The sequence below is a fragment of the Theobroma cacao genome, chromosome 1, assembly GCF_053813885.1.
Source record: "Theobroma cacao isolate CCN51 chromosome 1, ASM5381388v1, whole genome shotgun sequence".
In the NCBI taxonomy this organism is placed as follows: Eukaryota; Viridiplantae; Streptophyta; class Magnoliopsida; order Malvales; family Malvaceae; genus Theobroma; species Theobroma cacao.
Window position 1 is genome coordinate 42,276,952 of NC_142639.1, and position 14,820 is coordinate 42,291,771.

General features: G+C 36.9%; 3 protein-coding genes across 4 annotated transcripts; 2 read left to right on the top strand and 1 right to left on the bottom strand.

Annotated features, from left to right (window-relative positions):
- The first annotated feature begins 78 nt into the window (after positions 1 to 78).
- On the top strand, positions 79 to 5,247 carry LOC18614590 (phenylacetaldehyde reductase-like). 2 transcript variants are annotated; one of them, XM_088810507.1, is made up of 9 exons: positions 79 to 692; positions 795 to 964; positions 1,241 to 1,432; positions 1,563 to 1,725; positions 2,280 to 2,472; positions 2,651 to 3,085; positions 3,187 to 3,356; positions 3,453 to 3,719; positions 3,819 to 5,247. In XM_088810507.1, exons 1-6 carry the CDS (start codon positions 575 to 577, stop codon positions 2,799 to 2,801), a joined length of 987 nt encoding a protein of 328 aa, XP_088666633.1. In that variant the 5' UTR covers positions 79 to 574; the 3' UTR covers positions 2,802 to 3,085; positions 3,187 to 3,356; positions 3,453 to 3,719; positions 3,819 to 5,247. The 2 variants fall into 2 exon arrangements, with proteins under 2 accessions (XP_088666633.1, XP_088666635.1); XM_088810509.1 differs by lacking the exon at positions 3,819 to 5,247 and having other exon boundaries at positions 2,651 to 2,744; positions 3,453 to 3,539.
- Positions 4,739 to 9,609, top strand: LOC148764854 (phenylacetaldehyde reductase-like). Its single transcript, XM_007052413.3, has 8 exons — positions 4,739 to 4,881; positions 6,791 to 6,923; positions 7,028 to 7,299; positions 7,396 to 7,565; positions 7,738 to 7,929; positions 8,119 to 8,281; positions 8,580 to 8,766; positions 9,244 to 9,609. The coding sequence occupies exons 3-8, from the start codon at positions 7,179 to 7,181 to the stop codon at positions 9,389 to 9,391; spliced, it is 981 nt and encodes a 326-aa protein (XP_007052475.3). The 5' UTR covers positions 4,739 to 4,881; positions 6,791 to 6,923; positions 7,028 to 7,178; the 3' UTR covers positions 9,392 to 9,609.
- Positions 9,610 to 9,920: 311 nt separating this feature from the next.
- Positions 9,921 to 14,707, bottom strand: LOC18614592 (WD-40 repeat family protein / notchless protein). Its single transcript, XM_007052414.3, has 13 exons — positions 14,389 to 14,707; positions 14,029 to 14,110; positions 13,816 to 13,905; positions 13,257 to 13,382; positions 12,931 to 13,058; positions 12,546 to 12,745; positions 11,904 to 11,967; positions 11,662 to 11,772; positions 11,311 to 11,448; positions 11,076 to 11,218; positions 10,937 to 10,991; positions 10,448 to 10,504; positions 9,921 to 10,357 (listed from the first exon to the last, which is right to left on the bottom strand). Exons 1-13 carry the CDS (start codon positions 14,539 to 14,541, stop codon positions 10,274 to 10,276), a joined length of 1,431 nt encoding a protein of 476 aa, XP_007052476.1. The 5' UTR covers positions 14,542 to 14,707; the 3' UTR covers positions 9,921 to 10,273.
- Positions 14,708 to 14,820: the final 113 nt, after the last annotated feature.

Here is a 14,820-nt window from a genome sequence, read left to right on the forward strand (position 1 = left end):
TTCTTACTTTGGGCATTCTGGTTCTAACAGGATTTAGATTCCATTGTGTTTGAGGTGTAGACTCTAAAAACTACCGACCAAACAATTCCATGATTCCCAGCAAACCTCTGAACACTCTTTTCATTGAGAAAAGTGGGAAACAAGAAGCTGGGAAGCCATAGAAGTTCAGCATTTCCTTGCCCCTAACATGTCGTTGTGTTTCATTCCTGTCTAAATTGTTCAATTATTTCATTGGACCGAATCCTTCCTTAGCTTTCTTGATGACAGACATATGCTCGAAACAAGCTTGCGTGACTTGGTTGTGTTGGTTACAGCTTACGATAATTTGAGTTTTGTCCGAGTGCCGAAAATCTGTTGAATAAATCAACATATCGTGAAAAATTTCCCTCGAACGTATAAATAAATTGGCAACCATGGGTCTTGGTCACAAGTTTAAGACGACTCATTCAGATTCTAGCCGGTACAAAAGTCCAAAACCCAAAAGGCCGAAGTGTATCAGAAGTTCCATACATTACTCGGCCACTGACTATCGGAGAGCTCCAGATTCGAACTCACTTTGACAAGAGACTTAGAGATGAATGAAGCAGAAAAGGTGGTGTGCGTAACCGGAGCGTCTGGCTACGTAGCTTCATGGCTTGTTAAGCTCTTGCTCCAACGTGGCTACACTGTCAAAGCCACTGTTCGTGACCCAAGTCAGTTGCACTCCTCTTTCCTCCCGCTTTTCTTCTTATTACTTTATCTGTTCGTTTCAGTTCACTTTTACATCAAAAATGCTATGTCCGAACATGCAACAGATGACCCGAAGAAGACAGAACACTTACTTTCACTTGATGGGGCTAAGGAAAGACTTCATTTGTTCAAAGCAGAGTTAATGGATGAAGGATGCTTTGACTCTGTAGTGGATGGATGCCAAGGTGTTTTCCATACAGCCTCCCCTGTGTTCATTTCTGCTGCTGACCCACAGGTCTATCCTTTACTCATCTTTTTCTCCTTTTTGCAGATTTTGTATTGCTCCCTTCACGGATCAACAACTTACTTAATTCAATATAAAAACTTGTTAAAGCTACAGTAAGAAAAGATTGATTGAGCTTTAGGCTCATATATCTGTACGCATGATGAACCTCCTTACATTATAGCAACTATGCGAGTTGGCCTCGATGCTGTAGGATGATGAACCTTTTTATGACTTAGTTATCATCGAATTCTTAAGCAAGAGGTTTCAGCTTTTGTCCGATTTCAGGCAGAAATAATTGATCCTGCGGTCAAGGGTACACTTAATGTTCTTAAATCATGTGCAAAAGTTCCTTCAATCAAGAGAGTTGTCATTACATCTTCCCTGGCTTCAGTTATATACAATGGAAAACCTTTAACTCCCGATGTGGTGGTTGATGAGACTTGGTTTTCAGATCCACGCCTGAGTGAGGAAAATAAGGTCTGTACATCTGCTAATCTCTTGGTATATGCTTATGATTTCTCCTGCTTATCAGTATCCTTTTCCTTTATCTGTAAATAGTTTCATACCTACAGTATTGATTATGCATAATCTTGTTTTTTGGATTCAGGAATGGTATACGCTCTCAAAAACCTTGGCTGAGGAGGCTGCTTGGAGGTTTGCAAAAGAAAATGGAATTGATTTGGTTTCAATAAATCCAGGACTGGTGTTGGGTCCTCTTTTGCAGCCAGCTCTAAATTCTTCACCATTGGTGATTCTACACCTAGCAAAAGGTACTTTTCCAAACCTATTGAGGACATATGATGTACATAGATTTTCTTTCGCCTTCTGTAAGGAAAAAAATAGTGAGAAACAACTTGTCCTGGCTAGCTTATATTTTATAAGTCCAGGTAACATGTGACAGATTGTCTTAGACACATCTGAAACACCAGGTCGTAGAGTAGTCCTTTACCAAACAAAACTGTGTTGTTGCAACTTACAATGTTTTCACTAATTCCAGTGAAAATTACTGATGAAAAATTTCCCAACAATTTCCTTTCTAGATGACATAGAATATGAACAAATGCTAAACCAGCCAATGAATCAAACCAGACAATTTCCTTTATGATTCTGGGGTGCTAAATAACTCCATGTTTAACTTGTTTTTCAATTTTTTCCTTGGTCTGCTGTCTCTTGCAGCCTTCTGTACTTGTAGTTACTGCTTATTTTTGGGTAATACAAGTTTTGCTTGTCCAAAAAAAAAAAATCTGTGATTGCTGCTAGATCCTTCCAGGGGTTTTTCTGTGCTGTTTCTGTGTTACAACCTGTTGAAATCTTTTCGATGCAGGAGAACACATTTTCCCAACTTCAAGTTATTATAGAGTTGTTGACGTTCGAGATGTTGCATATGCACATATTCAAGCATTCGAGGTTCCTTCAGCTAGTGGCAGATATTGCCTGGTGGAAAGAGTTATACAATTTCCTGAGGTTCAGAAGATCTTATGTGAAATTTACCCTACTAATTTGCACTTTAAAGCAAAGTACGCTTCTGTGTCTTTTTGATGATTCAGTATCACTCATTTTGATCCTATTGGCAAATGCAAGTATGCAACTTATATGTTGATGTGCCTCTGTTACATCATGGTCATGTTCCTGGTGTGTAATGTGAAAAATTTTCAGTCTAGATTTATACTTTCTTTCTTTTCTCATTCATGGTAGATATGAAGATTATCATAACAAGCCTCTGGAGAGTACTTACCTCATATCCAAGGAGAAAGCAAAGGGTTTGGGTGTCAGCTTCAATCCTTTCGAGGTGAGTCTGAAGGAAGCTATCGAAAGCATGAAGGAGAAGGGTTTCCTGTCCATCTGAACTCTTCACTGTAAAAATGCTCCTCGTTGTCGAAATAAGTAACTACAGTTTGTTGTTTCCATACACATCACATCTCAGTTATATATAGTATCTTCTGAACTATCTCTGCCCCTTCTATACTAGGAAAGACGTTGTCTTTTCAACTTGGGCTTTGCTTGTTCTGTTCTTTAAGGTGGAAGCAGTAGCTTTCTGTTAAAAAACTCAAAGTAAAGGAACCTTCACTCCACCGATTTGCTCTGTGGCTTTGTCATCTGTGCTAAATCTAGTACTACTGCTTACAAAAAGTACTCTATTTCTTGTCTAAAATTAGCCAAAATTTTGAGGCAAAAGTTCATGATTGCTCTACTTCATTGTCTACGAAAATTTGTTCTCCCATCATTTTCAGGTAAATGTAGCCTCGCAAAATTGAAGACATCACACAAGACAACAAAAAAAAATTGGAAAAAGAAGAAGGGAAAGACAGTTAAGACACCCCAAATAAGAAAAGAAAAATGGAAAACATAAAGAGAACAAAACTGTTAGCAATGCACATCTTCCAGTTGCAGATGTTTTAAGGTAACGGGCTTCCTAGCAACTGGTTTGCATGCACCCGATTTTGATCAAATTAAATTAAATTATTTATAAACTCAATAATAATTTTGGTCATGGCAGTGTTGGAGTGGCAATACACCCACGTGCCATAATTCAGATTCCATCCATTACAAAATTCTAAAAGCTCCAGAGAACTTGTAACTGGTCTACTGATAACTATGTCACCGCTGGGTGCTGAAGTTGGAGCATCGGGAATCTAGCTGGAGATGAGTAGTGCAGCAGAGAAGGTGGTGTGCGTAACCGGAGCGTCTGGTTACATTGCTTCATGGCTCGTTAAGCTCTTACTCCAACGTGGCTACACTGTCAAAGCCACTGTTCGTGACCCAAGTCTGCTGCCCTCCTGATCTTTCTTCTGTTCTTTTTTTATTTTTATGTTTATTTTTCATCAAAAGAATGAATATGCTACCATGTTTGAACCTGGAACAGATGATCCGAAGAAGACAGAACACTTGCTTGCGCTTGATGGAGCCAAGGAAAGACTTCATTTGTTCAAAGCAGAGTTGGTCGATGAAGGATGCCAAGGCGTATCCAATTGCAATGCTAAGGCATAAATTTACGTAAACGAGCTACTGTCTGACATTAGATGATTGAAGGGCCAAAAAGTGTTTCATCACATATATAGATTGCGGCTGATACCCTTGGGAAGTTTGTTTGTCAATGGAGTTCTTTAGACTGTGTTGCATCTTGCTATCAATCTTGTACGGTGGCTGAAAAGGGAATTCGCGGGAAATGTTTTGGACTGAAGGAAGAAGAGTTTTTGATGGTCGTTTAACCCTTTGGCTCAAGTCCGTTTTATCCTTTTATGTATCAAGTATTTTTACTAGCTATTTTTACGTGTTATTGTTTTACCAAATGTTTTTTTTTAGAGCTTTACTTTATACTGTACCGTTTTGAGGAGCTGTTAGTGTGAGTGTGCTGGCATTGGAAATGTAAGCACAGATCCCTCTGCATAATTCTCTCTGAAAGCCAGGTGTCCTAACCCGGTTTGCTTAGTTGTTTATTTCATTTTCTTGTTGCACGCCGATATATTTGGCTTCTTTTGTTATCAATGAAATGTGTGGCAGTAGCACTGCTTTGAAGATAACTAAATTTGTCTCTTTCCTCCCTCACGACCTTCATCCTCTGTTCCTCATTTTTCTTCATTTTTTCCAGAAATCATCCATTCTTCTACAGACTGCAAGCTGAGCTCGTTTCTTTTCTGCTATTTTCTTGAACGGCTCGAACAGTGATAACCCATTCCACGTTAGATAAGAATGCGATTGAGAACAGATTATCTCAAAGAATTGTTTAGTTGCTTGAACTAGTGATCGTCTTAAAGGGTTTACTTCTCTATCCAGAAAATTACTGAATCGATAATGGAATTCTCATAAGAGTCATGTTGGCTTTCATTCATGGCAGATGTGAAGATCTTAACAAGCCCCTTGAGCGAACTTACCGGTTATCCAAGGAGAAAGCAAAGAGTTTGGGTGTCAGCTTCATTCCTTTGGAGGTGAGTCTGAGGGAAACTATTGAAAGCCTGAAGGAAAGGGTTTCTTAAGCATCTGAATTGTTACTTCATTTTGAATACTCCCTGTTGTAGGGACATGTTATTTCTATGTACTGGAATTGGAACTATCTTAAGTACTTTTTACCACCATAACTTGAAGAATACTTTTTGGAGTCAATAGCTACATGGAGACTGGGTTCTGGTTCACGTTACCTGCAGCTGATGAAGACAAGGAGCATTAAGGCTCCTCTTTTTTATCTTGTTTTCGGAAGTAAACTGTAAATGTTTTGTGCACCTTGCCTACTGCCAGTCATTGGACTGAAGTCATTGACATCCTTTTTGTCGAAATAATAACTACAGTTTGTTGTTTCTATATACAGTAAACTTCCATATTAGAAAAGATGTTGTCTTGACAGCTTCTAGTTTTCAACTTGGGCTTTGCTTGTTCAGTTCATTTAAGTTGGACTTAGAAGCACCTTTCTTTTAAAAACCCAAACTAAAGACAGCTTCAGTCCACCAATTTGCTCTGTCAACTGTCACCTGTCATCTGTCATCTCTGCTAAATTTAATACAAATAATTACTCATGAAAAGTACCCTAGTTTTTCTCCAAAAGTTCATGAATGTTCAACGTCATTGCCTACGTAATTTGTTCTTTCCTTGTAGATTTTTATTTACGAAATAAATAAAAATAAAATAAAATAATTATTACATGAGAATAAAATAAAGTAAAAATAAAATAAAATAAATATTATATAGTTTTGTATGATGAATAGAATAAAATAAGAATAATTATTATAACTTATTACAGTATTTAGTTAGTAACAATAGTTTTGGAATAAAAAAAAATAAAAAATAAAAAAATAAAAAAATCTTTTATTATATATAATTATTTATTTTTATTTTATTTTTTAAATATTAATAATTTATAATTAATTAAAATATTAATAATTAATAATTTAAATATCAATATTTTAATATAATTTAATACTTATATTTTAATTAATAATATTTTATTTTATAATTTAATATTATTTTGATTAAAATATTAATAATTTTTATTTTTATTTATACTCATTAAAAATTAAATATATTAATAATTTAATAAATAAAAAATTAATAGTTTAAAATATTAATATTTAATATTTTAATCATGTTAATATTAATAATGTTTCAATTATATATAAAATATTAATATTTTAAAATTTACAAATAATTTATTTTTTTTTATTCTATTTTTAGTTTTTTTTTCTTTTTCATGGGTCGATCACTGGAAAGGCAACCGGTGTAACAAAACGTCGATCTGACGCACTATGTGGCCGGATCTGGCCACTATGGTGCCAGATCAACGCTTTCCCACTACTGGATCTGGCCGTGGAGTGTCAGATCCAACCGTGGGATCTGATCGGGAAGCATCAGATCTGGTGCTTCCCGTGACGAGATTTGACCGTTGAGTGTTAGATCTGATTGGATCTCTGTTCAATGTTATTGGAAAGGACTAGATCGACGCTTTTCGATCATATTCGGTCGCTGTCGTCGTCGTCGTTGCCGTCGCCGTCGTCGGTGTTGAGTTCCAGTTAGAGAGAGAATGAGAGAGGGAGAAGAGAGAGAAAGAAAAGGGAAATGGGAGAAAAAAAGAATTTATAGGTATAAGGTTGTAATATTTTTAGATTATAAGGGCTATTTTGGTCATTATATATTTGAAAACTATTTCATGAGTCATGAAATACCTATTATCGGAAGAAAAGAGAATAGATAAAAATGACTTTTAGCCTATTTAACAAAATTTTTATTTTTATAAAATTACTATTTCGTATTTCAATTTTGTACCAAACAAAAGAATAAAAAATGACCGAGAATGGAGGGAATAGCATTCTCCGTACCAAGCGTGCCATCATTGTTAAGTAATTGCAGCCTTGCGTAATTGAAAGCATCGGACAAAACAAAGAAAAAAGTAAAAGACAGTTAAGGCACCCCAATTTGGAAGAAGAGCATAGAAGAACAAAAAAGGTGGTAAAGCATAAATTCCAGTTGCAGATGTTTTAAGGTCAAGAGCTTCTTATTAGCTGGTTTGCACGCACTCGATTTTGATCAAGGATTTGATCAAAGTTCGATGTTGAAACTGAATTTTTTTTTTTTTTGTCATGGCAGTGTTGGAGTGGCAATTTACCGACGTGCCATAATTCAGATTCCATCCCATCCATTACAAAATTCTAAAAACACCAGAGAACTTGTAACTCGTTTACTGACAACTAAGTCGCTGCTGGGTTCTGAAGTTAGAGCGTCGGGAATCTAGCTGGAGATGAGTAGTGCAGCAGAGAAGGTGGTGTGCGTAACCGGAGCGTCTGGTTACATTGCTTCATGGCTCGTTAAGCTCTTACTCCAACGCGGCTATACTGTCAAAGCCACTGTTCGAGACCCAAGTTAGCGCTGCCCTCCTGATCTTTCTTCTATTCTTATTTTTATGTTTGTTTTTCATCAAAAGAATGAATATGCTACTATGTTTGAACCTGGAACAGATGATCCGAAGAAGACAGAACACTTGCTTGCGCTTGATGGAGCCAAGGAAAGACTTCACTTGTTCAAAGCGGAGTTGACTGATGAAGGATGCTTTGACTCTGTAGTGGAAGGATGCCAAGGTGTTTTCCATACAGCTTCTCCTGTATTGTTTTCACCTGCTGACCCACAGGTTCTTATCTTTCCAGTTTGTAATTAGATCACTGGGTTAAGTAAATGAAAGATCATATGCAGGATGCGGAACCATTGTTAAAAGAAGAGTTTGATTCTTTAGATTTATGAGTTTTCAAGCTTATTGATGATCAATTTTTGTACAAGAAAGTTTCAGCTTTTCCCAATTTCAGGCAGAAATAATTGGTCCAGCACTCAAGGGTACCCTTAATGTTCTTAAATCATGTGCAAAAGTTCCTTCAATCAAGAGAGTTGTCTTAACATCTTCCATGGCCTCAGTTCTATTCAATGGAAAACCTTTGACTCCTGATGTGATGGTTGATGAGACTTGGTTTTCAGATCCACGCTTTTGTGAGGAAAGTAAGGTGTGTACTTCTGCTAATTTCTTGGTACTTACTATTTATGTTATGTCCTGCACATTCACTGTCGTTTATTTGTTCCTAGTGTTCAAGAATCTATGAGTGAGTGGTCTCAGTTATACAATCTCTCTAATTCAATTTGTATGTCTCTGAATCATAAAGTATTAATTCTTCATGATTTTCGGGTTTTGCCAGCTTTGGTATATGGCGTCGAAAACTTTAGCTGAGGAGGCTGCTTGGAGCTTTACTAAAGATAATGGGATTGATTTGGTTACAATCAATCCGGGAGTTGTGATTGGTCCTCTTTTACAGCCAGCTCTAAATTTAACATCAGAGCTGATACTAAACCTCACAAAAGGTCTTTTCTAACCTATTGATGTTGATGCACAAATATTTTCTTTCTCCAATTGTTTATGAAAACGAATTCACTTCATCCCATCACTTTCTGGAAGGACAACTCTACCCTATCTCTGGTAAGTTTGGGAAGCATATGATAGATCATCATGGGGTAGTCCATCCCCATGAAAATTGTGTTTGTTGCAACTTGCAAATGCTTAATGGCATCATTCCTGTAATTGCTGCTAGATCCTTCCAAGGGTTATATGCTATTGCTATTTCTGTTGTGAAAACAATGGTTAAAAATCTTTTGGATGCAGGAGAACACACTTTCCCAAGTCCAACTTTTAGGTTAATTGATGTTCGAGATGTCGCATATGCACATATTCAAGCGTTTGAGATTCCTTCAGCTAGTGGCAGATATTGCTTAGTTGAAAGAATTGTACACTATTTGGAAATTCTGAAGGTGTTGAGTGAACATTATCCTGCTTTGGGCCTTCAAGAAAAGTAAGCAGTCGTGTTTATCTTGCTATTTAGCACATCGCCAAATGCAACTCACATATACTCTGATTTGTCTCGATCACATCTTACTTTCACTGGATTTCTGTGATGAAACGTTTTGTCGTTTTCTCACTTGACTGTTCTAACTTGATAAATACTGCAAGGGTGGAGTGAGTATTGAGTGAACTTACATGAATGAGCTACTGTCTTCTATTTCATTACATAGATTACAGCAGATATTCTTGGGGAGTTGTTTGTCAATGGAGTTCTTTAGACATTTCTTTTTCTGTTATCTTATTCATCAGCTCGAACTGTCATAACCCATTCCATGTTATATAAGAATGCGATAAAGAACAGGTTATCTCAAGGTTGTTTAGTTGCCTGAACTAGTGATCATCTTAAGAGTTTACTTCTCTGTTCAGAAAATTACTGGATCGATAATGGAATTCTGATTAGAGTCATGTTGGCCTTCATTCATGGCAGATGTGGAGATCTTAACAAGCCTCTTGAGCGAACTTACCAGATATCCAAGGAGAAAGCGAAGAGTTTGGGTGTGAGCTTCATTCCTTGGGAGGTGAGTCTGAAGGAAATTGTTGAAAGCTTGAAGGAGAAGGGTTTCTTAAGCATCTGAATTGTTACTTCATTTTAACGATCCCTGTTGTAAGAACTTGTTATTTCTATGCACTTCTAATCATCCGTCACTTGTATAATTTGGAAGTGTCTCTACTTTCAGGGACTGCTGTTTGTGTTGGAAATTTAGGTTTTCATTTACTCCCCTTTGTAGTCAGCATAGGCAGAGCATCTATGGAAAAACCAAACTGAAATTCAAGCATCTGAATTGTTGGAAAAGAGTTGGCATATGTATCTCTCCCTCTTTCTTTCATTTTCCCCAGTATGAGCACTCTGTACTCAGCTAGGCTGGAGCACCATTCAAAACAAATTTGCAGCAATATTTTATGAACTTATAATGGTCCTCAATCCATCAAAAGGTCTGATAATGTAATTTCCACTGTCATACCCTGTTTGACATGAAAAGAGAAGTAAAATGCTAGATGATCATTCCCCATCTTTCCCGCTACTCTGGTAGTTGGTCATAAATTACACATCCTTATTGTTGAGTGCTTTTCCTTCTTTTTCACGTCCAAGATTATAGAGCGATAAAAGCGAGAAACACCAGTATATTCAACCTCAAGGTAAAAATACAACCAACCTTAGCAATAGACTATTTTACACTTAAATTAAGACACTAGATCAGTTGCAATGTTTCCGTGCAGCTTATATATGGTGACATTAGCCACCAAACGATACTGAACACTGACAATAGCTGCATAACTGAAATGCTTCGCAAAGTTGTTTCCGTCAATGCTTGCCTGATTGTGTAGTTCGTGGTTTGTTGCAGTTGTACCTATCATTGGTCCCATAAGACCAAATGTGTTGCCATTGATGGAAACCGCCACATCATTTAATGTTTCAACCATGTTCCAATATGCACTTTTGGCTCCATTGATTATTCTTAACCCATCCATAACTTCAACACCCTATCCTTACCACCAGAGGCAACTTTCTCACCATCTGGGCTCCAATCAACAGCATAAACCTTTCCAAAAGGATAACAAAGATGAAGATCAGTCACCAGTATGTTGGCAAAGCAATAGAGATGATTCTTTGCTAATATGGAGAACTTTACCTCATCAGCATGGCCCGGAAGGTCTTGTTTCAATTTTTTTGTTCGAATATCCCACACCTTGAAAATAACAACCAGTTAGGTTTCATTAGAAGGGAGGGAGATGGTAAGAATAACATGAATGTTAAATGAACATTAGCATTCCATCCTGGGCCCCAATCAAAGAAATGATGAAGAGATAAAAAAACATTGGACTTAGAGGAGGAGGTTGGGGTTGGGGGAGAGAACCTAAGCCAGGAAGGACAGATAGGCAGCAGAGGTAGAAAGAGGGAAGAATAAGAATACCACCCATGAAAGAACAATAGCCCTCAATCAACCAAGTTCAGAAAGGACACAAAAAAAGCCAACTTTAATTTGGTTCATTTCTATGCTGCCTCAAATATTGAGCATGTGAGTATGTTAAACAAAAATGCCGAACCAACAATCTCAACCATTTCTCAGGATCTTTCAATACCAAAAAAAAAAAGCAGATAAAAAATTTCTAGGAATTACCTTCAAGGTGGAGTCTTTGCTCCCACTTAAAAGAAGCCTACTATCTGCGGACCAGCTGCTTGGCAACATGCAAGATAATCATCAACCATGAAAATAAGAGAAAGGAGATATGGAAACAAATTATAGAAACAGCTCAAACCTGATCTGATAAACAGGCCCAACATGCCCCCGGAATGCAGCAACAAATTCTCCAGTAGTACCATTCCACAACTTGACTGACTTATCAAATGATGCACTAGCCACCCATTGCCCATCAGGTGAGAAATAAACATGGTTCACAAGCTGCAAGCGACCAACAAAAGTTACAAACTTAAAGCATGAAGAAACCAACAACTGATTACAATCAGGCAGACTGGCAGCAGTATAAGTTGTACCTGTTGATGACCAGTCATGCGAACTTTGTGGTGTTTGCTGACAGCAGGTTCCCAGAGGAACATGGTAAAATCATCAGATCCTGATACCAATCTTTCTGGGGCATTGCCCTTCATTTTGTTGTATCTTTCTAGAGCAACCTACATTTTATAATGCAAAAAAGTATAATTTCTCTTCTACAAGAAAAATGAGAGAGCAGGAAGCTTGAATACAACACTCAACTGGTTATTACATCAACATTAGGGGAAAAAAATAGAAAAATAGTAGCAATTGTAGAGAGAGAGAGAGAGTAGAATTACAGAGATAAATTTTTATTGATACAAGAAATTATGACACCAAATAAGTAACACTACCTTCTTCATTTCTTCTGGAGATGAATATTGTTTGCCAGTATGATCAAAAGCTCCAGTGCGAAGAACATATTCAGTGCTCAATGCAAGGGAGTTAACCCAATGCCCATGACCCTAGAACAAGTAGCATACGGAAATGAATGGCTGCAATAAGAAATTTAGACCAAATACAGTAGCAATTTGATGTATAGACATGCCAGACGGGAGCTTAATATAGAGATGCTCTAACAGATGCAAAAAGTTACCTTCAATTCACGAATTAGCTTCCCTTGTGAAGTTTCCCATACTTTGATAGTACAATCCTGGGAGCTTCAGCCAGTTAACAAAAAGAGATCATTACTGAGCAGTTAAAGTCTAAATGGTAGCTGTTAATAGACAAAATTTGTTAATACAGAACAGCTCAACAATTATTTGCATGCAACCAAGGTCTTCACGGAAGCTTGTAATGCTTCTGATGGAAGGGAACAAAGTTGAATTCCTTAACCTCCGTTCTTCCAAGACCAATTCCCATTAGACACTTAGAGTCACATCTAGCCTGCCCATTAGATACTTAGATACTTGGACGATGAAATACACCACAAGTACTGTCCTATACTTTGTGCATTATAATAAATTTTGAAAGAAAAAGAAGGAAAACAGCATATATTTTGAGCTGAAAAAAAAAAAAAAAAGATGCTAAGTAATTGGGCTTTGAGCTTTTGTTAAGATGGGTAACAAAATGTAAAATGCATTCTTTCGTAAAGGAAATCAGAAGTGAACATTTAACAATCAATAGCCTAATTATTTCAATGCCATTCCTACAAAAAATTAGACTCCACTTTCATGGAACAGACTAAAATGCCATTAGTAAATATAATCAGAATCATAGAAGCAGAACAAAATTGTACCCTGTATATATGACTCCATCTCCACCCCATTTCACACATGTTACCGCGAGTGTGTGGCCACTGAGACAAATAACACATTTCTTTAAGGAAATATCCCATATGCGGGCATCACCATCTTTGCTAGCACTTACAAAGCGACGGCATGGAGCATTTAGATGTAGAGGTTCCCATGAGATACCAGTGATCCATTTCTTGTGGCCCTAGAGCAGAATCCAAGTATTAGCACCAGAGATTATATGGGTAAAACACTGACAAAACGCAAAAGGAAAGCACTCCATTGTTTTTTGACCAATCCATTAGACAAAGAGTTCCAGTTTAAAGAGGTCAAAGGAACTATACTATTTTATAAATAAATTATATAGTCATTCAAGAATAAAGACTTTACAGTAAGCGGATTGCCTGCAGGCTTCCCTGTATGTGGATCCCAACATTGAAGTTCTCCAGACTTGCTACCACTTACAAGATGTTTACCATCCAGTGACCATGCAATACAAAGAACCCAATTCTTGTGTCCTGAGTAAAATCAGAAGGCATATGATTAACATAAAGTAGTGAAATGCAATGCATGCAAAGAATGACAACAAACTGAATTTAGTGTTACATAGCTTGTCTTTTTCTTATTCAATTTGTATGCTTAAATACTTCACTGTTGTTCAAACAGCTCAGCAGGCAACTGACTAAGAAAGCAATATCAAGTCCGAATTTTCTAACCTGTACATGTAAACATTGGCGTCTGGGTATTTAGGTCCCATAGTCGGACAGTGGTATCACCTGAGCCACTTGCCAACTGTCGTCCATCAGGGCTAAAGGCTACAGAAAGCACTGCTTCGGTATGACCTATTATAACAAAGCAACGAGAAAGATTTAGGATAACCAACAAAATAATACCAACATAATGCTAGTGAACATTTTACTTTTAATGAATCCATATAAAGAAACAAATAATATAATTGGCTTCTCAATTAGAGCCTGAACCAGAACATGATTTCTTTGAAGTTTAATCATATTATCATATCAAGAGCCCATATGACAGACAATTTTTACAAGAATTTTGTTTCCCTGCAAAGAAATAGGCCAATAATAAACAAGTAATGAGACCCTGCTTGTGATTGCACCACCAGAACATAACCAGAGAAACCAAATAAGTACGAACAATAATTTTGGTGAAGGTAATAGTAAAAAAAAGGCTTTCCAAAATTTATTTCAGCGTCTAACAATTTCAACATCCATGATATTAACATTTCCATAGCAAAGGTAAATCAATCCATACCAGCAATTGTAGCTGAACACCGATTAACTGGACGAATCCGGAAAACTGCCTGCGGTTGATAAACTATTGATAGTGTTTTCTCCATGGAAACTGAAAATTTGTTGGTTCAGATTCACCAACCAATAAAAGGTTAAGATTATTGAGAAATATGAAAAAAAATCAAGTACTAGAAGCAAAACTGTCACAATTTCACTTATATCGATCCGAACTGACCTTTGTTTTTCTCCAAGTAAGTTCCAAGTGGCACGAGAAGCTCTTGATTAGATATATAAAATGCATATGGTAGCTTCTCCTCCTGAAGCAACCCAAATTGCAAATTTCATCACTCTTCATTCTCAACAAGCAGTTTATTATCATGACAACTTGATCATATTGGGCAGTAAAATGGGCAAAAAACTTAATGAAAAAAAATTCAAATTTTTAATAATTCAACCAACTATATCCAAGCAATTGGCATAAAACTTTGCAAAAAAATGCATCCAATGTAAATTAAAAGAAAAAAAATTAAATTTAACAACTTGGAACTAATTAGACCAAATATAATGCAATGAAAAACCAAAAAAAAAAAGTTACATTTTTTAGAAGCGTATTGACAATCTGTTGAAGCTGAATAGGACCAACGTTTTGGGGAAGATACATGGTGCCGCCCAGAGTAATCCCTTCTGGGTCTGTTAACACGCACATCACGCTTTTCCCCGTCTCTCCCTGCTCTGTTTCCACCTCCATTTTTTCCTTTCCCTTTTTGTTCGCTGTAAACAATTCGGAAATTCTGGAGAAAATCAGAGGGTTTTAGAGGAGTTTAGGGTTTTTGGTTTCTGCGCGATTGAAAGTGGGAGTTTTGGGGGAATTTTTCATTAGGGTTTTGGAGGGGGTTTAAGTGGTGATGGTGGGCCTTGGTGAGATCTACCGGAAGTGGCTGCGGCTTACCTACGTGGCCCTATCTCAACCCTTTGATTTAAGTTTAGTTGATATGTTTGCTCTCAATTTATGAAAAATAAAAATAAT